The sequence below is a fragment of the Seriola aureovittata genome, chromosome 12 (genome assembly GCF_021018895.1).
Source record: "Seriola aureovittata isolate HTS-2021-v1 ecotype China chromosome 12, ASM2101889v1, whole genome shotgun sequence".
In the NCBI taxonomy this organism is placed as follows: domain Eukaryota; kingdom Metazoa; phylum Chordata; class Actinopteri; order Carangiformes; family Carangidae; genus Seriola; species Seriola aureovittata.
Genome location: NC_079375.1, coordinates 24,790,274 through 24,812,474, shown reverse-complemented (window position 1 = coordinate 24,812,474; position 22,201 = coordinate 24,790,274). Strand labels below are relative to the sequence as shown.

At 42.8% G+C, this 22,201-nt stretch overlaps 1 protein-coding gene across 13 annotated transcripts in view; it reads left to right on the top strand.

The window, feature by feature from the left end:
- ctnnd2b (catenin (cadherin-associated protein), delta 2b) overlaps positions 1 to 22,201 on the top strand; it is a 158,769-nt gene that overhangs the window by 78,891 nt on the left and 57,677 nt on the right. For 5 of the 13 annotated variants that reach the window (XM_056391247.1, XM_056391243.1, XM_056391242.1 and 2 more), the window contains 8 exons: positions 2,334 to 2,450; positions 7,583 to 7,734; positions 8,100 to 8,273; positions 10,791 to 10,936; positions 12,489 to 12,739; positions 14,321 to 14,452; positions 17,664 to 17,976; positions 20,819 to 20,875. In XM_056391247.1, coding sequence (XP_056247222.1) covers positions 2,334 to 2,450; positions 7,583 to 7,734; positions 8,100 to 8,273; positions 10,791 to 10,936; positions 12,489 to 12,739; positions 14,321 to 14,452; positions 17,664 to 17,976; positions 20,819 to 20,875 — 1,342 coding nt within the window. The remainder of the gene's footprint in view (positions 1 to 2,333; positions 2,451 to 7,582; positions 7,735 to 8,099; positions 8,274 to 10,790; positions 10,937 to 12,488; positions 12,740 to 14,320; positions 14,453 to 17,663; positions 17,977 to 20,818; positions 20,876 to 22,201) is intronic. The other 8 variants (XM_056391254.1, XM_056391251.1, XM_056391252.1 and 5 more) reach the window with 5 other exon arrangements.

Genomic DNA, 22,201 nt, shown 5'->3' with positions numbered 1-22,201 from the left:
GTGCAGGGTTGGCGACCTCTGCCAACAAAGAGGTGACTAAACGCGAGGAAGCTTAGAGGCTTGTGGTCAAAAACGTTTCACACTCGAGGCTTTCAGTATTTCCGCCGTGGTCCTCGTCCATCTGCTGTGCTCCAGCTCGACCACTCGCCCTCAGAGAGACTAAATTTACTCTTTGATGAAATAAGAAAAACTTTTGCTCGCCACAATCGGACCATTTGATCTCGTCATCAATCGGAAAATCATTAAAAGTCCATCACTTCTGGATCAAACGGGTTTAAAAATGAGTTTTTGGCTTTTGTGTGTGAGGGTGAGAGTAAATCCACCGTAATGCCGCAGACACCGCTGGAAATATTTCACCAGCAGCATCAATATCAGTCTGCAATTGCATCAGTCGAAGTCAGTAAAAGCAGCCATCTAAATCCACTCACTAAGGCCTCTACTGCCGTTCCTCTCCATCCCTCCATCAGAGATTAATGTTGCTCAGTTTTAAGGTTTTATCCTCCTCGGCAGACTCTCTTTAACCTGAAGGCACTGGACATGTTATCAGTCCGTCTCTGACAAAAGGCCTGGAAGCTACAGAGCCCTCAGAAAGTATTCACACCCCTGTGTCGCAGCCTGATGCTAAAATCAATCAATAAATACTTTGTTATACAATTTTGCAAATTTATTAAGAAGGAAAAACTCAGCCGGAGTGACCGTCAGGTTCTTGGGAATCTTGTGAAGCCTCGACACAGTCCTGTCTCTGAGCTCTGCAGGCAGCTCCGCCGCCTCATGGCGTCTGTGGTTTCATCCACGCTAACATGTTTTCATCACGCCTGGCGTCCACGCTACTCCAGAGTTGACTTCTGGAAACACTGCTGCTGTTGTAGTCTGTGCAGCCAGAGAGGGAGACTCTCCTCTCCCTCCTGATTGGATCCAATCAGTCATGATTACCAGTGGTGAATGCAACATGGATAACAAATTACAACCTTGTTGCCTTTGCTAGCAGCTGATGTTGAGTTAAATTTTGCATTTTAATGCTACAACTGTTTCTGTTTCTGTTTTCTCCTCGTTCGTAGTTTGTTTTTTTTCTGTGCCTAACCAACTGCAGAGTAAGACCATCTGCTTCCTGTTTACACTCTGCACACACACATGCCCAGTGTACGTGAATGATCATGTGATAATGTGTTTTCAGGTGTGTTAGTGTGGACGGAGATTATTTCTGATACGAGAGCGAAAACTGTCGTCTTTAAATCTGCATTTTAAAAATGAAAACACGTCGGTGTGGATGTAGCCTGATCTGTGTTGTCAGCTTTGAGACAGACAGGTGTGTGGCTTTTCCAATTCATGTAGAAACATCTCAGGATGATCAGGAGAAACGGAGGAAAAGAAAGTGAAGGGGTCTGAAAACTTTCTGAATGCTCTGCACAGACGTGGTGGAGCCACGTAGATCTCCATCCAACAGGATTATGAGTTTGACACGAGGGTTTACCGTCACACGTTACTCTGGTGATGTGTGAACGATGCTGCTCGTTAAGTTGCTAATCAGCAGCTGGATGATCGTGAATTTTAATTCTACAAGATTATCGTTTATCGTTTTTTGATGGTCCAGATGTGGAAATATTTGCAGATGTGGAAGAGAAAGAACAGAAATAAAGATTTAATGGACACGACGAGGAGCATGAAAATATAAATCTAAGTTCTTTGAATGAAATGAAATGATGTGAATGTGCACAAGGTTTTCAACCCTCAGTTAAACATCTGTGTATGAATAGATGGAGAAGAGCGTCAGCGCTCCAAGGTCCTAACAGCCGCGTTAATGGAACAAATCCTGAACAATGTATTGATCCGGTTAAACAAAAGTGGAATTTGATGGACTTTGTCACTGCTGTTATTTTTGTATTATCTGTGTTGTGTATGTCTGAGATCCTGTGGTGGGCAGTGAGCACAGTTAGCTTAGCATGCATTCGCTTCCCGTGAATCTGCACCGTGGAAAGTCAGAAGAAACCGTCAAACTGTGTCTGAGTTTCCATTTGACTGAAGTGACGACTCTTGAGAAGAACGTGTGTGATTTTCTTTGATGCAGATTGTGGGAGTCGAGTTTAAACGGCCAACACCTTTTATTTAAATTGGTGTTGCCACTGGAAACCTGTGGCAGGATAACGTGGACGTCTGCCCTGTATAGTCTGGGGTGTGTACTGTACATGATGTTCACAGTGGATATGGAGCCGGGGGTCATCGGGGGCCCGTAACTCCTTCCACGCCGCAGTGTGGACACACGGAGGAAGAGTTTGGAGGAGGCAGGAGAGGCTGTGTCTTCATTTCCTGTTTTTTTTTTCTCTGTGCGCTCGCAGATGGACAGAAGGACATAGAGGAGGAGCTGACGACAGGCCTGGAGCTGGTGGACTCCTGCATCCGGTCGCTCCAGGAGTCGGGCATCTTGGACTCGCAGGACGCCTCCACGGGAGACAGTAAGAGCAATGTCACGGTTAAGAAATGAGGAAGCTGTTTCTCTCCTGGTACTTTACTGAAAGCTGAGAGAGGGAATAGGTAAAAGTGCGATCGCGCAGCAGTGGGAGTGGATTCTCCACAGAACCGGAGTCTGGAGCTAATTAACTTGTTGACTGTGTTTGAGTTCACCAAGAAAATGTGATTCACAAAGGCAGCCTCCAATAAAACCCGAGTCAGTAATGTCTTACTTATCTGGTTCTACTCAAATGCCAAACACGATGTTGTTTTTTATTTTATTCCATCTAAAGTATAAATATGGTTTATGCTCATCCTAACTATTTATACCTTAAACATAAATCCACCTCTTCTCTGCTGCAGAGGGTTTTTCCCAGGTTGAAGCTTTTTATTTTATTTGATCATTACCTTAAATTTAAGCCAGTTAGAGGATGTTCTGTCTGTCCAGTATTTACGCTCCTTCTGTTCCTCTGAAGGAAATATTTGGTCCTTTAGCAGCTAAATGCTCCACGTTGTTCACCAGCTAGATGTTACTTTTGTCGAACATTTGATGCTAGCCGAGTAGCACCATGTTTTTTTGTTCAGAGGTTTTTCTCTTGAAGGCAGCTGCCTGCTGCACCTTGAAACATGACCCGTGTCTTTTCCATAGTCGACCCCATGGGAGGGAAAGTAGGTGTCAGGAGGCATGCAGAGACGTGCCAGTAGTTTGATATGCTAATCCATCCTTGCTGAGACGTCAGCTGGCCTGCTGTTCACAGTGCAGAGAGGGGAGGCACAGGCACACACACACACACACACACACACACACACACACACACACACTGGCTTGTACTTCCGTCTTTGTGAGGACACTCACTGACTTAATGCTTTCCTTTGGTCCTTATCCCAACCTCAACCATCGCAACTAAATCACAGACCGATGTTCTCCACCAACTCTTGGAAGTATCGTTAGCTAGCTTAATTAGCTAGCTTAATTAGCTAGCTTAATTAGCTAGCTTAATTATCTAGCTAGTTGCAGCTAATAAAATGCCGGCGACGGTTGTCGTTTCACCCCGACAAAAATCAAGCCTGTTTTTGTTTCCCTCCATCTGAAATCAAGGAGCCATTGTTTCAAAAAATTACTGAGCATTTCAAGTGGTACATCTGCCAACATCTGCCAGGAAATGGTCAATTTGTATTTGTTTGACTGTGGTTTAAAAAGAAACAAAAAAAAAGAAAGCAGAGAGGAGCAGTCAGTGAAAAAATCCATCTGGCACACAAACCCACACTTGTTATTAAACACTAAGGAAAAGGATTACAGCCGTGTAAAGAAGCAGCTCAGGCTACACATATACACTGCATATGAAGACATACATACACACACCTGTAACACACACACACACATGCACACACACACACACACACACAGCATCATCCTTTACTCAAGCTGCTGAGCAGATTAGTACGACACAGCAGCAGAGTCCGCTGAGTGTCTTTATGTGTCATGCTGGGGTTGCTTACCAGCAGTGCATGTTAATCTGTGCGTGCGTGTGTGTGTGTGTGTGTGTGTGTGTGTGTGTGTGTGTGTGTGTGTGTGTGTGTGTGTGTGTGTGTGTGTGTGCTCATGTGTGTAGAAGACACACTGCACATGCCTCAGATAGGAATTTAAAAATAGACACATGACACATGAAATATTGAAATGTGTCAGTGGAGAACACTGGTCACTCAACTTGTGTGTTTCAGATGTGGTGTGTGATCACCGAGCAGGAGTGAGTGAGGTGCGTGTGTGTGTGTGTGTGTGTGCGTGTGTGTGTGTGTGCGTGCGTGTGTGTGTGTGTGTGTGTGTGTGCATTCAACTCTGAAATGATATTAAAAAGCACAGGCAGAAACCTTCTTATAGCGCCACATTACTTCCCTCTAATACACTAATACATCCCCTATACACACACACACACAAACACACACACACACACACACACACACACACACACACACACACACACACACACACACACACTTTCCCTCACTCACTCACCTCAGATGGATTCAATGGAGCCTTCAATGTTTGCCATCTGAGTGATAATGTATTTATGAGGCCTTTCACTTCCCTAAAGGCTCTACTACCCATATGAAACAAACCTAAAGTGGCAAACAAAAACTGTGGAAAACATCCTCTGGCTTTGCACACACACACACACACACACACACACACACACACGCACGCACATCTGGGTTTGTGTGCGAATCCATCTAGAGTTACAAATTCTTCCATTGCATTTTCTGCATGTGTGTGTCTCTTTGTGTGTATGTGTGTGTATGTGTGTGTGTGTGTGTGTGTGTGTGTGTGTGTAGTCACCCAAGATGAGTCTCTATTGGACATGGAGGCTTTGACCTAGTAAACTCACCCAGTACCTTCAGCTTAATATCACATTTTCAATAACGCGCAATCACCAGCTCGACTGCCTACAGGAGACGTTTGCTGCTCTCAAAGTGAATCTTCACTTCAGTCGAGCTTTATTTTTCCAAAGCTCTTATCCACACTGACTCCGTTTGCCGTTAGGTGCTGACTTTTATCTGTCCCATGCAGTGGATATTGACCGCTGGCACTCTGTGATCTTTCTTTCTCTTGTCTTTAATAATAACAAACAGGCAGCGTTTCCTCTCGTTTCTGCTGCTCTCGGTTTGATTCTTCGACTGCTGGCATCAGTAGAGATTAAAGGGACCGCCAGTCATGATGGAGGACGGCTCAAGAACTTCTTTAAGAGCATAAATACTAAGCGCTAGGAACTTAGGGCTCTATTTAGAGCTGATGTAATGAAGTAAAGTTGTTCTCCGGTGCAGTGAGAAAAGGCAAACGGACATAAAAGTGGCTGCGTTACTGGAGCAAAGTGCTACTCGGGGACGTCATGTTTTAAGTGACATTTTGGGTAAAAAAATTAGTTTTATTTCTGTAATTAAAGCTGTTGATGAGGCACATCGTTGCTATCATCACCAAAAGTGAATAAATCAAGGGTGCATCAAAAATTTAACAGGACTTTAATAAGAGGGATGGGAGCGTTTTGGCTCCGGCGCAGCGAACAGCTCCCGCCCTCCTGTCCTCCTCAAATGATTCAATTAACTTAAATTAAATCCACTTCAAACTTTATGTGCCATCCAAGCAAATACACAGTTCACAAGTCTGCAACACATGTTGTAAATGTTGTTTCATTATCTTCCACGCATGTGTCCTTTCAATTACTTACAGCCTGTTTGTGTCACTCTCTGTCTGCACGTTTATACCAGAAATTAATTTATGTACGTGCAAATTAAAAGAGGCTGCATGTAAAATTAGCAATACAGTATTTTATCTCAGTGTGCTGCAGGTGTGTGTGTGTGTGTTTCCTCTGTGAACCTGCTGTTAATCAGTTACAGTGTCAGACATAAATTATTACCACAAAAGGGAGACGTGAACATTTGTAGAGTTTAACAACAGTTTGAGATAACGTACCCGGAAAAAAATAAATGACATCCACATTCACAAATTGACCGCTGACGTAAACATTTAAGGGGCAAATACGGAGGCGTTTGTTTTTAAGGCACTTCGTTAGAGAATAAAAAACATTTGATGCCTGATTCACAAACTGAAAAGTCGGCTAACCGGCTGATTTGACGGCCGACCGGCTGCTAGCTCAGTAGTAGCTGACTGCGTGACCGTCCAGCTGGAGCCTGGCCGACGACCTTTGGCAGATTCTGGATGAGGGGCCTGAATGTAGAAGTAAGAGTGGTAGTAATAAAAACGAAACTGAAAGGTGTTACGCAGCAGTGTGTCAGTGATTCTCACACTTCAAATTTTTACCACAGTTGACAGATAACATCGCAAAGTGTAGATGGTGTGTAATGAGCCGAGGACTAAGCCGAGCCGTGGGTTATGTTTCACAAAATGAGAAAATAATAATAATAAATGGATCTGACTCCAAACACTGGCGGCTTCTCCTTAGTTCTTTCTCAGCCCAAAGTCAGACGAGCTCACCTGCCTTAAAGGCCTCCTTTATATCTTATTATGTAGGTTTAAAGTGCTGCACACTGAAGAATGAGATTAGCCTAATATATCTTAATGCTGACATCAGTAATCTTCGCCTCTTTAGATGGTCACTGTGTCATAACCTCAACAGAAGTGACAGCCCGGCTGTTGGACCTCAACCAGTCATAAGTTGCTGTCTTTAACCACCTGTGCTAATCTAAGCTAGCTGTTTTCCCTGTTTACAGTCTTCATGCTAAGCTAATCGACTCCTTACTCTATAGCTTATCGAGCTTTATTTTCCCAAAATCTCAAATTATGAACAGCACACTACAATTTATGCATCTATAAAGGCACAAGATACGCTGTTAACACATACTTCTGATTATTGCATCATCGTTTTATTGGCCTCAATCTAACACTCTCTACTCCTGCTGCTGAATTATACAAAGAAATATGGAGTGGAGAAGACGTGTAGTGGAGAGCGGCCAGGGAAGTGAAAGAGAGAGGGTGAGGAGGGGAGACGGGGAAGAAGTGTGTTTTTAAATGGAGGTCAGGAACAGGGTGAGATTCAAGGGTCGCGGAGCACGAGAGGAAAAGAGCGGAGAGAGGCTGGAATAACATAGTGGCTAAAAAGCAAATGGGTGTCTCAGAAAAGGAGGGCAAGGTATTCTATTTCATTCTATTTGAGCTTTCAGTCGTTTTTCTATTCTGTTCTTCATCTCAAGGTCGGTTACCAACTGAGACGGTTGCATTTGTTGTGTTCACATTCGTTCTTCTCCCATTAAAAGAGATAATAGGAAAACATTGTATAACATGTAAACTGGGTTACAAAAGGCTTTCAGGGCCGCGAACAATCTCCACACAAACACAGAGAGGCAAAACGTTATAAACAGTCACACCAAAGCAGCTTGACGGGAGTGAAACACCAAGTCTTAAGGTCGCTGTTGACAATGATCAGAAGTTTCGAGCCTTTGAAACGCTGATAGCACCCTCTCTTGACATCTCTCCAGCTCCGAACCCGAATTCCTCTTGTCACATAGAAAAAACAGAATTTCTGGATTTACATTAAAGAAACGACTGTGGTGTCATGTGTGTCTTCATCTTCCTTTATTCCTTTGTAAATTCTTCTTTCTTTTCTTTTTTTTTTTTCCATATAAGGACAAGGACTCCTGTCCCAAAGCGCTCTGCAGCTCAACAACCAGGATGCCTATGCAGCAGCTGGTTACCATAGTAACCAAGCTCTGGCACTTGGGGAAACAGTCATGGGCCGCGGCGGGCAGGTCGGAGGGGCAGTTCACAGCTACAATCAGGTACAAACACGCATGAATTCATCGGAGGATTTCTTTGTCCTTGTTTCCCTTTTCTCCATTTTTTATCTTTTTCTCCCCCCCGTCATTTCCATCTTCCTCCACCCTTCTGCTTCTTTATCCTTCCTCTCGCTATTCACCCGTCCTCCTCCTCTTCATGCCTCCGTCTCCCGTCCCACTCTGTGCTCCCTTAATCTTCCCCCTCTCTCTCACCCTTCTTTGTGCTCCCTTTGTCCCCTCGCTCCTTCCTCCCTCCTTTCTCCCGCATTCCTCCTTCATTTACATCCCTTTCTACTTCTCACTTGTTGCCACGACCTCCTCCTTCCCTCACTCCTCTCATGTCCCTCCCCACTCCCTTCCTTTTCAAGGTGACATCCAGCCGTGCAGCTGCCCAGTTAGTGGGGACAGACTCTCCCTCCCAGTCCCAGAGAGACTCATTTGCCCAGCAGGCCCATGGCAGCGCCTTCCATATGCCCACAGAGGGAGGATCTGCACCTGCTGGGCCATCCATGTATTACTCCTGCGCCACTTTGCCTGCACAGGTAAAAATCCCTGAGGGATTCCTCCAACCCTGCTTCCACCAGGTGGAGTCCAAAAGTTTCACAGTTTCTTTTCTGATGGTCCGATCCGTTCTGTTGCATTAAGGAAATACGACGCTTATCGACCCTCTGCAGACTCGCAGGGAGCCTCTGAACACACCAGCTGTAGCAGTACTTATTATTATATATTTGCTATCGCCACATAGCTAACGTTAGCATTAACTGCTGTTTTTACTCACCAGTCCAAAAGTATGTATCGCTTCTATTTCTTTCATTTCTTTTCACTTCCCGAGTAACTGTGGCGCCCAGTCTGTCCCTGACGAAGCCGTAACCTCTTATAAACACAATGATGAAGCTGGTAAGTTAACAGCTGTTATTGCTCACATCGGCCATGTAGCGATAGCACAACTTACAAATAGCTCCTTTTAATTAGAGACCTACCAGAATTTCAGATCAATTTATTTAGATGATTAGATGCTATTCTGGTTTTTGGATAACACAACTTCACACAGGCGTTACCTGTGTAGAGAGTTAGACGTCCTGAACCTCCAATCTCAAGTTGGTGCACCTGAGGGAACCACCGAGCCGAGCTTCGTGAAAACATCATATTTGCTGATGATGGATTCACTTCAGTTATTTCTTTTTTTTCTTTTTGTGAAAAAATGTTACAATAAACACATTCGAGTAGGAATTATTGATTATTGATTATTTCTCTAGACACACTTAGAATTGGACGAAGTTAAGTGAATCTGAGAGTAAATTTTGTGGTAATGGATCTTTTACACAAAACTATAAAGTAATTAATTTAAAGGGATTCTTGAATAAGTTTTTAAACCCTTATGTTAGCATGGACCTTCATGGACGGAGGTTAGCTTGTTCGAAGTCTTTATTTAGTTTTTTGTTTCTCTCATAATCTTCATTTTGACATTTGAACACATTTGCATTAATTAGAAATGAATAACGGTGGTAAGTTACGGCTCCGTTTGAACTGGAGGTGAGAGGATATTACAGCACAGCAGGTTGATTAACGAGAGCTACTGTGCGTTCCCAAGTGTTGTGGAGAGCTTTATTCATTTTTTTTTGAGGACAGTTGTGTTTTGCACTTCTTCAGTGATTACCCTCTTACCGTACAAATAGCCGCACCAGGACACTGATAATGAGCCCACAGACAGCTGCAGCTGTCACATGACTCCCGTCTTGCAGGATTTACTCGTCCCTCTGGAGTTTATCACGCTTATCATTTCTCCAACTCGCAAAGATAGAACAAACGTAAACCCTTTAGTTTGTTTGTGGTTCGTCTGCTGGATTTGAAAAGGACATTCATGTAACATCATTACCGACCTACATTCATGTCCAGGATTACAAAAAAATTCCTACCAGACCATAAATGCAGCACGGCAGTTGAGGCTAAACCAAGAAAATCATTAGTTTTAACCAGATGAGTTTCGGGCCAAAGGCTAACGGTCCACCAAATCTCAGCCCAGTGACCTCCACATCCTCCTCACAAATACACTGACATATACAAATAAAGACGTTTTTGTACTTTGTTGACTGATGTAAGAATCTAGGAACCAATAAACAAATCCTGTTGTCGATTATATACTGACCTAACGGAGCAGATTACAACTCTCAGCTGTGCTGCGGTGAACTACTTCACCACCAAAGTATTAGTTATATTTGGGGCAGATGTTGAGTGCTTTATACAATATAAACACACGGCACCTCAGTTCTGCGGAGGCCGAGCTGTGCCGCCCGCTCTTCATCCGACTTCCTGCTTTGTTGGTAGCAACTGAAAGAAAAAGCTTATCCTGCATCTTTCTTGCAATTAGTACAATGGGATTACTGTATATGATTTGCAAGCAGTTCCTTGTATGGGGTCGGTCAACAGTGCAGCCACAATGCAGCAAACTTGTGTTAAATCTTGGCCTCTTAGGCGATGATTTACTCTTTTATTGCTTCTTTTGCTGCACTGTGATGAATTCATTTTTCAGGCTCAGAGCTTAGGATTTTAAGAGTCCCGTGTTAATCATGTCTTTGAATTCATTTAAAAAGATTTAACAGCACTGTTCCGCTGTATCAGAAATTGGCAGCGTCCTCACTTTCGCACGTCTTGACCAAGCTCATCCAAATTAATGGAGTGTTTAAAATTGTACCTTCAGCCCTGCAACTGCAAGACCTTGCAAATATTTCTTCAACTTATTTCCCCATTTGGCAACGGAATGAAAAAAATGCATGTTGAGGATCCTGAGGAAACTTCATTTGGCGGCCCATTGCTCGCAGACGCGTTTCAAGTTCATTTGGTTGTAAAAGTTCAGAGTCATCCCTTTATGTTTGGTCTAATAACTCCGAGCTCTTCATCGAGATGTTATCACAGATTAGAGTCTGTGCTCTCTGGTTTCCAGCTCCGGGGGGGGGGGGTTGTTCATGTCTCTGAAAATAATAGCATGAATAAGAGGGAGCGGATGAATATTTCAAGTGAGTGACATTCCCTTTTAATGAAGTACAACTCTTCTATTACAGCGTGTCAGCTCCCCTCTGCAGGCGGTGGGATCCCCTACCAAGCTGCAGCGCCTGGGATCAGCCTCCTCTGACATGCCCAGCTACGCCACGCTACAGAGGGTGTCCTCACCCAAGCAGTCACCCAGCCGGCTCGCCAAGTCCTACAGGTTGGTTCGATTTCAGTCCGACCAAATGATTTAATAAGGTCTCATTGCCAGGAGCACGTTACGTAAGAGTTTTACTGGTCCCGAAGGTCAAAAGAAGATATTTGCAGGAGGTCGATACGGCTGTTGATCAATACCAGTGACTCAACAATGACTTCACCTGCTGCTGAGATCTCTGCCTTTGAAAAACACTCTGGAGCCTGTTTCACAACGAAAGCTCAGTGTTGTATAAGTCATGTTGGACTCCTGCGCTGCTCCTTTAAAAGGTTTTACGTTATGCTTCATCACGCCTCAGCCTGCGACGTTATGAGAAAGAAAGCAACCAGCATCGACGTGCTGCATGCTGAGTATATCACGGTCACCGGTTCGATCCCCGGCTCCTCCTGGTCCACATGTTGAAGTGTCCTGGGGCAGGATACTGAACTGCATGAGTGTGTGTATTAGTGTGTGTATGGGTGTGTCAGTGAGTGGGTGTAATATCAAGCGCTTTGAGTGGTCGATAAGACTAGAAAAAAGAGCTTTATAAGTGCAGTGCATTTACTGTTTACCTTGGATCAACTGTTAAAGCCACGACTCAGCACACGTGTGGTTTCTGAATATGTTCCTGTCCCTTTGCCGTTTTCCTAATGCTGGTTTTAGACTCTGAATGTGCTGGTCTCACCTGTTACTGGGTGTTGACTCTGTCCAGAGTTTTTCCCCGTCAGAGACAATTAAAGGGATTAAATTGTTCTGTGCATTGATTGGAGGCTTAAGTGCACAAGTACATATTAGATGAAAACGCCTGAAGCACAGTTTTACAATGTTAAACAGATAACAGACTGCCGGTGGGCCAGTCGATACAAGCTCATGCTGTGTAGCCAAATGTTGTTCAAACCCACAGAATTTTATTTTAAATTCCCGTGCAGATCCTAAAGTTTCCAAAATAAACAAATATGAAATATATATATGTATGAAATGATGCTCAAGACGTCCAGAGTGCATCTGTCTGATGGAGTCATAGGGGTTTAATATTTCTCTTGGTGTTAATATTCTATAGTTTCAGTACCGAGCTGGAACAATCTGATACAAAACATATATCATTTTTGTCAGGCAGTGTGACAGTTTTCTCATCCGCATGGCCATAAATTTCATCACCTGCCCCTGACTGTGAACGTCCACACAGACTGCGTGCAGCCCAGACTTTATGACAGCACGGACTGTGCACACAGATTGTGCACGTTGACCATATGCCCCGACAATCATGCATGAAAATATCTGAGTTTGCTTCATGTGTGCATCCGCTGTCCGCCGTGTTTTTGGAGTATATCAGTCCCTTTTAATAAGACTTAAACAACCTTAAAGCGACTTAAGGGGAAATCACATCAGGGAATTGTTGAAAGGGGTGAAAAGGAATAAAGTTTGGGAACGTAGCTGTAAAAAAAACCAGTATGGGTCAAGATCCAAATGTGCACAGAGGACATTACGAGCCTTTAAAACCAGTTTTGAAGTATAGAACAGAGCCGTATGAACAACAGTGAAACAAACTCTCCAACACCTTTGTTCCCTCCTCCCGCAGCACGTCATCGCCCATCAACATGGTAGCATCGGGCGCCGCCGGCTCCTCCTCACCCCTCCCCATGGCAGCCTCCCCGGGCGGGAACCACACCTCGTCGCCCATCCACCAGCTCAGCTCGGTGGTGGGAAGCTACGCCACGCTGTCGCCCACCAAGCGCATGCTGCATCACATCGGACCAGACAGCTACAAGATCTCCCACGAGCTCTACGCCAACGCAACCCTGCAAAGGCCTGGTAGCCTGGCAGGTAGAGGTCAAGACCATTTTATTATTACTTTTTTTTAATGTGTGAGTGTGTGTGTGTGTGTGTGAAGTGCCGTCATGTCATTTACTGTCATATTAAATTTAATGTAGTTTAATGTAGATAGTCCTCTCTTTCTAACAAGAACAAAATGAACATTCACCTGCCATAGAATAATAATATTAGTGCAGATGTTCCTTAATGACCAATCTCATTAATTGCATCGTTTCTTAGAATAACCTAAATGTCTGCTTAATTGAAATTCCCATTTTAATACCTTTCGTTCAGTGAGATTATATATTACAGGTTTTCTTTAGGGCCTAATATTTCTGCTGCAGTTCCATTTCGTTAGTTTGTGATAGTTAAAGGTCAAGTGAACTTTGCATCTACATGTGATTAGTGTTCATCAGCATGAGCAAAAGGACACAAAAGAAAACACAGTTTTTATTAAATTTGCTCAAGGTTTTATCTAAAATTTATCAGATTGTCCTGGTGAATTTCTGAACAGTTCATGAATTAAAAACAGTTTGACTTTGTTTAGAGCTTTATCAAAAGGTGGATTTGTCATTTTTGAAAAGTATCTTTTATTTAGTTGAATTAAATTTGTTCATATCAAATACAAAGTGATATAAACTACAACGACAAACCTTTTAAAAGAGTTATTTTTATGTGATCATATGATATCAATCATCATATCATTATGCAGTGTCGCACTTCGATGTCAGTGTTTTATTGTCAATTTGGTATCTGTACCTGTATCTGGAGGAAAATGTTTTCTGAGTGATCAAATAAAAATACAGCAGATTTCAGGTAAAAACACTGAGAGAAACCAAAATCCTGCAAGGTTTGGATGGTGGGTCCAGGTGGGCGGGGCTTGGTGACTGCTTTGTTGTGACATCACAAAGTTCCAGAAGTCCTGACGGCTGGTTTTAAGGCTCAGTTTCTGAATACAGGCTGTGTGCATTTCTCTGTGGACTGAGGCTTTGATACTTTCACAGTATTAATATAGAAGCTAGAGCTGATCTATAATCACACACAGACCTTTATATAATATGGGACCTTTAATATCAGTTGCACATCCCCCTGCAAATACATGCCAGCCTGAGTAGTTTGACATGAAAATTTATTCTCATGTGTTTATCTGTCTGTGTCTTTTGCAACTTCATTGAATTTTCGACGACCGGTGACTGAACTGGCTGCCGTGTTTACAAGATAATGTCTGATTCAGAGTCGAGCTCTTCCTGTAAGCTACTGTTTAAATGGCTTATTTTATTTTTATGGTGTATGTAACTACAGCAAAAGCAGCCCGGCGCTCTTTGATGATGAATGGATACTCTTGCCTTTTTAAAGTTTAAAGAGGGTAAAACATGAAAGCATTTCTATAAATGTTTTATGAAGTCATTTAAAAGACAATACTGACTTCGGTGGCCTAAATTTCATTTGCTTTCTAATTTGTATTCTCTATGTTTCCACCGCTTACCGATCACATTGATATCTCCAGAGAATGTTACGGTACATCCCCTCAATTATCCGTCTATCCATCAATCCCTCTGTCAGTATATCTTACCTCTGTGTTTCCCCTGCGTTGTCCAGGCTCCAGAGGTTCCTACAGCAGCCAGCACAGTCACCTGGGCTCCGAGCTCCGGCCCCTGCAGTCTCCTGAACACCACATCGACCCCATCTACGAAGACAGAGTCTACACCAAACCCAACCTTAGAGGACAAGGTAAGCAGACGTGGGGATATGGAGGCTGAGGGGAAATAAAGACATGAGATAGAAAGTTATTTGTTTAAGGAGGTTAAAAGTGATATCTACAAGCGCAGAGTCTACAACACTGAATCCCATAAGACACGGGGAATAGGAAGGAGGATTCACAGAGAGAGATTGAGCAGAGAGCAAACGTCTGACGGCCAGTGAGTTTTCACAGACAGTACAGGAGGACGGTTGCAGATTCGCAACTAAGGTATTAAAGTGAGATGGAGGAAAAGGAGGAAGGAGGATGAACACAGAAGACAAGTAGGTTTGTAATATATTTTCAGTGATTAACAAATAATTCACTTTATAAATCATATACATACGAAGAACCTTTGGGTTGCCAGGTTATGAGGAATCTCCCCTGCAGAGTCATTAAGTCATTAATAAAGTTTTTAATAAAGTGTTTGGAGCTTCTGAATTTCTAATAAACCATCAAGTCTGCAGATGTAAAACACTTTTAAATAAACAGATTTCTCACTGTGGAATAAACCAAAGTCAGATGCAATAGTAAATGTTAGTCAGTAATAAGATGTGCAAAAAATAAATCTGAGAAAACAACCTGATGATGTCATCATAACCCTGATGATGTCATCTGGGTAATCTCTCAGCATAGCCATGGAGAGTAAAGATTCTTCACAGAGAACCTGAGCTGTGGAGATTTGCCTTTCTCAGGCAGGAGAAGTCTGAGGAAAGATGCGGGTTGAGTTGCATTATGGGAATTGTAGGATCCAGAATTTCTGGAGCCTGGAACTAAACACTCGGAACATCTCCGTGTCTGCTGCTTCGATTTTGCCTCTTGCAAACCTCCCAGCTTTGTGGAATTGCAGTACTAACCTGCAAAGACGAAGCACATATCACACTGGAGGGAGAAAAAAAACAACAGAAACAACAATCAGGAGCATTTTCATAGAATAAAAGTTGTTCTTAAGGACTTTAAACTGGATTTATGAAGGTGCCTCATTAGACAGAGTTAGAAGCATAAAGGGAAAATGATAAAACCACTGGTAACGTGGAGAATCGGAGTGAGACTGTGAAAAAGTCTTCAAATGGTTCAACACTAGAAATAGCTGCAGCTGCTGTAACTCACCCACTGAACCATCTAAATTTAAAAATCAAGAGTGCACGCAGACATCACATGATACCCCAGTAAAGTGGTGGATCAAAGAAATACTTCACAGCGCAGACGGGCAGAACAGAAAAAGACACAGCTTGGTCCCACTTAAAAAACTAGGTGTTTTTTAATAGTGTGGTTTTATATTAATGGCTGCTATACATAAGAGACTTCTTCCTACCATCTGATCATGTAGCGCTATTTACCAGATCAGGTAGGCAAATCCAATTGGGGTCTCAATGGCAATTTGTCTCTCAGTCACAGTCTGTTAACTAATTAGTTTCAAGGCTGAAAATTAATCTCAATTAATCCCACGGGCGTTAGCTTGGGTGCTTTGAAATCAAAGCAAATCAACCGTGTCCTTAAAATGTTTTCGACGTTGTGCCGCCGGTTCGGTCGCCTGAACGTTGAGAGAAACACACAAAGAGTGGAATATGAAAGAAAACCTCACACTTTGTCCTCAAGGTTTTGTTCCAGTAAAGAGAAATTCACCCTAATAATTAAAAGGTTTGAGGTCTTTTTTTTTTTTTGTTTTGTCCCTCTGGCTCCCCGTACGCAATAACAGTCTTCATCTTCGTCTTTGTGTGCGCAGATGTCATTCACGACTCACGACAGCAGCAGCAAAAAAATAAATAAAGAAATAAAACCCCCACACTGTCTGTCAAAAATAACACAACAGCTTAGATCTGCCTTTCACTTCTTTTTATTTTTCTGTGCAACACAAAGTAGCTGTTGACGCCTGGCTGTGATTCAAGGTCAGTTCAAATAGTTTCAAGATGACGAACAGAGTTGGAAACAAAGCAGACAACAATTCACAGCCGACTTCACATCACAGGTGAATTTCCTCAGGCCTAGTCAAGGTCCCTGCAGTTATCTAGTTACACACACACACACACACACACACACACACACACACACACACATACAGTGACCCACTTCACCTCCCTCGCAGCGAGCCGGTGGAACTGCCCCAATGTTTTTCCTGAACTGAATCCCTCTCTCTGTTTGAGACTGATGAAGGAGGTTGCGAAGGGTCCATCACACACTCGGGCGCCGAGACCCCCGAAACCTCCGGGATCAACGTAACGGCGGCTGCTGTTCAACTGCTGATCCTGTTTTGTAATACGCACAATTAAGGAGAATGTAAAGTGGAAGGTTAGAGGAGCGATATACGGCTGCATGAGGAGGAGATTAGTTTAGGTCATAGAGTGCCACAGGAAACGAGTCCTTAAACCTGAGAGATTATTCAGCTTCTCAGCGTTTGTGTTGACCACATAAGGTCTGCGTTAAACGTCATCACGCGCCACATCACGAAACACTGATCTACGCACCAGTCCACCTCCTGGTGATCGAATTTAGGCTTCAAATAATGACAAAGTGGTTTTCATTTCTGATGATTATCCTGCTGATCAAAAGTCTTTTGTTTGTCACAGAGTTTATTTCACTGAACCACCTGAAGGGATGATGATCTGTTGTAAAATGATGAATACCCATCATTATTATTATTATTATTATTATTATTATTATTATTATTATTATTATTATTGTTGTTGGGGGTCATGGGGCCCCTCTAGTTTGTTAACCCTGAAGTCGGGGACATTTATCTCTAAAACCTTGATTCCCAGCTGCGGCGGGTTTTACATGCGACCTGTGTCCTGTGTTTATTTTTCTGTTAACGATGTCTGTGTGCCTGATTTGATTTTGTGCTTCAGTCTGTCTGTGATTTTACACCCAAATGAAGATCTGAAACTCATTTGGTACGATCACATTCATCACCTGAACTTACTCCACCTGTTCAGTCGGAAGTTTGTCTCATTTATTCACTTTTATTTATTTTTTGCTTCTTCCCTTTCTGCTTTTTTTCTTCTGTGCTGTTTTGTTCCATTGGTGCTGGTGTTGTTGCTTTTTACTCATTGTGCGTGTGTGTGTGTGTGTGTGTGTGTGTGTGTTTGTGCGTGCATGTGTGTGTGTGTGTGTGTGTGTGTGTGTGTGTTTACGTGCATCCTCGTGTTTGGTTGCGGTTTCTTTGTCCCCCGACCCTTGGCCACTCCTCGGCTACATCAATCCCAGTGGTGAACCAGTTGTACCAAGAGGTCCTCAACTATCTGCTCTGTCCCTACGCTCCTCTTCCCGCTTTAGCCCCGCCCTCCCCCGGTGTCGACCCAATCCCCTTGCAGCGAACGGGAAGCCAGAGCGCCACCGCCACTTTTCAGAGAGGCAGCTTCGCCACAGGAGGCGGGGCGGCCGACTACGCCAACCCGTACCGCACTCTGCAGTTCTGCCCGTCCACCGAGTCGCCTTACAGCAAGTCGGGCCCCGCCCTCCCGCCCGAGGCCGCCCTGGGCCGGTCTCCATCCGTGGACAGCATCCAGAAGGACCCAAGGTGAGGAAAAAACTAAACATATTCACTTGGATTAAGCTCTGGCTTGTTGATGAAGCCCTTTGTTCTGCTCCCTTTCCACTTTCACTGAACTTACTGAGGGCCAGATTCACCAAATCAAAGATATATCAATAACAATAACCTGGAGAACATTAACCTTTAACTGTGACAAAGAAAAAGAGCTTTAAGTGCAATCCACAAAAGAGTGTCCAAGTTGGAAGTGTGACATGGTGACACCAAAACAGTTTGTAGCACCTCGACAGATAATTGACTGTCAGGATTTGACGGTCGAGTTTCAGTAAACGGCTGAATCTGGGCTTTAGTATGAGGCACACATCACGCCACATCTTTCACTGTCCTCTCCGGTTTGCCTGGTGTTGGGGGCTTGTTCACACTGCCGTATGAATGCCTGCACACACCTCTAGGGCCAATTTAAGAGTTTGCCATTGCTGTTAGTGACAATCAGTCCCAGTCTGTGCAGTAGGAAGGAAGACACAGTTAATGTGGAAAGTCTGCATGAAGTCTGCTTTCAGACCGAGAGAGCTCGGCGTGAAGTGTGAGTGTGTGAGAGAGAGAGAGAGAGAGAGAGAGAGGCAGTGACAGACGAAAAGAGTAAGAGAGAGATCCACACAGAGACAGAATAATAGCTTTTTTTTATATCGTTCTTTGGTCCTAGTTCAAATTAAGTTTGAAACACTACTCCAATCGTGTGGCTTTCTCTTTGTTAGCTTCTTCTCTCCGACTAATGACTACACAGACTAGCTGTCAGAGTCAGGAGCAGCCTAATTAAAGCTGAAGTGTCTCTCTCTGTGACACTTCAACTCAGGTGTAAGCAGGACCCACATATTTATATATTATATTATTTTCTCACATATTAAGTATTTTCTAATGAGGAAGTCACTTTGTGCTGAATCGCTTCAGTGTATGGAAACATTTGGAAACACCAGAGTGTGTCGTTAGCGCAGGTGACTCTGGTCGTTGTTGCCATCGCTCTTTCCTCCACCCATCGTCCAAGTGTTTATTTTCTCCGTGCACATTGCACTCACATCTGTTGTCTGTTTGTTCACTCTCGAGCTCTGGCATCATTGTCGTGCAGCTTCCAGCATCCGCACATCTGCACCGCTACGTTGAAAGGACTGACCGGTGATGCATGGCATTTTGCTTTACATTCACAACATGCACACGTCAGTGCTATTTCAGTAGCTTTGTTGTCCACATTGCGTTAAAGGGAGGGTCCCCCCCCCCCCTCAGGGTTACGGTCACACAGCGACCTTCTGATCCTGTAGGTGTCCGGTCTTCATGGTTACTCGCTGCGCTGCTGCCGTCCTTCAGCTCAAAGAGGAAATGTTTGGAAAAGTGTGTTTTGTAGGATATTATATTTTTTTTATGTCAACAAATCCCATAAAAAGACCAAAACCATCTCATTAATGTTTTTTTTTTTGGCCTCTTCACTGTGTCAGCCACAAGCTCGTTCTCAGTGAAGACGTTTAAAAATAAAAACAGCTGGGTGTTGTAGTTTCTAGCTAACGTAACTGAAACTTGGAGTAAACCGTGCATTTGTTGGGGACTATTTTCAGCTGCGGATTAATACACACCTGGTGTTCCTGTGGGTATTTACAGCACCAGGACAGTGCATGTATATGTGGGGCTGAGATAAACTACGAGGCCTGTGTTCATCATAATGAAGGAACATGTCACCCAGTCTGAAGTCTTACCTACGCCAGGCTGTGACTGCAGAGGAGATAAACATGAAATGATCAATTAACGATTGATTTGTTTTTTTGATTTTTTTTTTCATGGAATTTGCTGACAATAAGAAAAATATAGAATATCACCAGGATTAATACCCAGTGTTTGAGCGACTGGCCAACGGGTCAACGTAGCTGTTGAGTGCTAACACCACAATCATTTGCATTAGATTATTCCTACACGCCTCACCAGGCATAAATCAATATGTAATCTATCAGTGTGTGGAATATAGGAAACTAGCTGCATATTAATAAAAATGAACTTTCATTGATTTAAAAGGACATTTTTTAAATAAGACCTACTGAGTTTAGAAGATGAGCTGTAACTTTCAGGTGAGCAACTGCATTAATCATCGTTTGCCACCACTTGAGTCAATGTGGGAAAAAAAGTAGCTGCTAAAAATACACATTTTATATTCTATTATTATCTTGTTTAAATTTAACCACCATAAAACAGGCTTAGCAGCACAGCTTGTCATTTACTCACCATTAAGCTTCTCTGGTACAAGTCCTGCTTTTCTGAGATAAAGATACTCACCTTCAACTACACACAACTACATGTACAAATGGGCGGCGTTGTCATTTATTTATCATTCAACAGCTAAGTTGACTAAAAGGCCAACATCATAAAAAAAATGAGGATGACACTTTAAACACAGTGGACATGAAATATATAATATATATATATATATATATATACAGTAAAGTGTAAATCTACGGTTTCTGAAAACCAGTTTAAAAAGATTCAGAATTCGCATCTAGGTGTTTAAAATGCTCCACGTTGCAGCGACCGTCGGTTAGTTTGGTGTATGAAAGGAACAAGACCCTCTCTTTACCTGACATACCCACCATCTCCCCACCACCTGCTCTAAGTGCATGTCCGTCACCCTGCCCACCTCCTCCACCACTGCCTGATAACCAGATGTTGAGAGAGAAAGACGAGTCTAGTGGCTATTTATATATATATACAGTATATATAGTATATATATTGATTTCCACTTACTTATCATCAGTATCGTTGGTTATTGAATAATTTGTTGCCAGACAGCCAACATATACCTCTCTCTTGTTTCTCTCTGCCTGTCCCCCCTCGATAGGTACGACCCAGAATTCCTTGTGTGGAATCAAAATCAAGCCGAGCAAAGAATGACAAAGTAATCCAAGTATTTATTTATACATATATACATTCTGTCTTATCTATCTTACCTTTGTCTCATCCACCGAACCTCTCCATCCTCTCGATATGACACCAGCAGATGCAGATGTTAATGTTAACGGCAGCATGACGACATTTCACATTTGTATTGTCACCCATTTATGCAAAATTGCTGTAATAGACAGGGATCACCTTTGCTTTAGCTTTTCTATGGATTCTGAATCAGACGTTAGATGAGAGTACTGGCTTTCAAAAGGACTTGGCATTTAATTGCGGCATTGCATAATATTGACATCCACTGTGACCCGAAAACACTCAGAAATAATAAGTTATTTAAAAAGTCTAATCAGTTTTAAGATAGATGAAAAATTTAAGTAATTAAAAATAATTGATTTTTTTTTTTGGAAATTTGCAACATGGCTCACCAGAGCCTCTTGTTATTTTAGATTGTAAATATTCCTCATTCTCTCCTTGGGCTTTCCATCCATCCATCCATCACTCCATTCATTTATGTACTTGTTGATTTATTCGGTCACTCGTTTGTCTCCATTGTCCGTCCTGGTGATTTTCTCAACGTGCTTTGTGACCGTTGTATTCATGTGGCTTGCTCAGTGTTAATTTTGGCACCTAATTTTGATTTGTGATTTAGTGGTATTGATCTTTCTGGTGAACTCTCTCTGCCAGAAAGTGAGAAAGTTTAACTGTGAAGAAGTCAAACATCAAGAGGAAGATGTAAGATGGCACGCTCCTGAGATCAGAGCCATGTCACTAACATATCATTATGGTACTGTATGGCTACAGAACATACTGTACGGCTCTTGATAATGATATGTTAACGTTAGCTAGCCTGTTAGCAGTGCTAGCCTGTATGTTTTCATGGTTTATCACCTGTCTAATTTTCAGTGGGATTGTGGATGCATATAATCAACAAACCGTCACTACTGTTCATCCCAGAGCTAACGGTGCTGACAAAGACACAACATTAGCTAATATTGCTTGCAGAGACGTCATGTTAGCTAACAACGTGCTAGCTGTCATACAGGAACAATCAGGAACTGCAGTGAGTGGTTTCCTGGGGTGCATGCATGTCATTGAATATTTAGACTCTCAATGATCTGTATTTCACATTATTGATTGGTTATTATTCATTAAAGGAGCTATTTGTAAGTTTTGCTATTGCTGCATAGCTAACGTTAGCATTAGCAGCTGTTTACTTACCAGTTTAGAAGAAATGTTGTGAGTTCAGCTTCAAACTTCATTCCTTAAATCACCAACAGCTGTCTCCAGAGGTGGCAAACAACGCCAATGTTGACTCTCGTCTCTA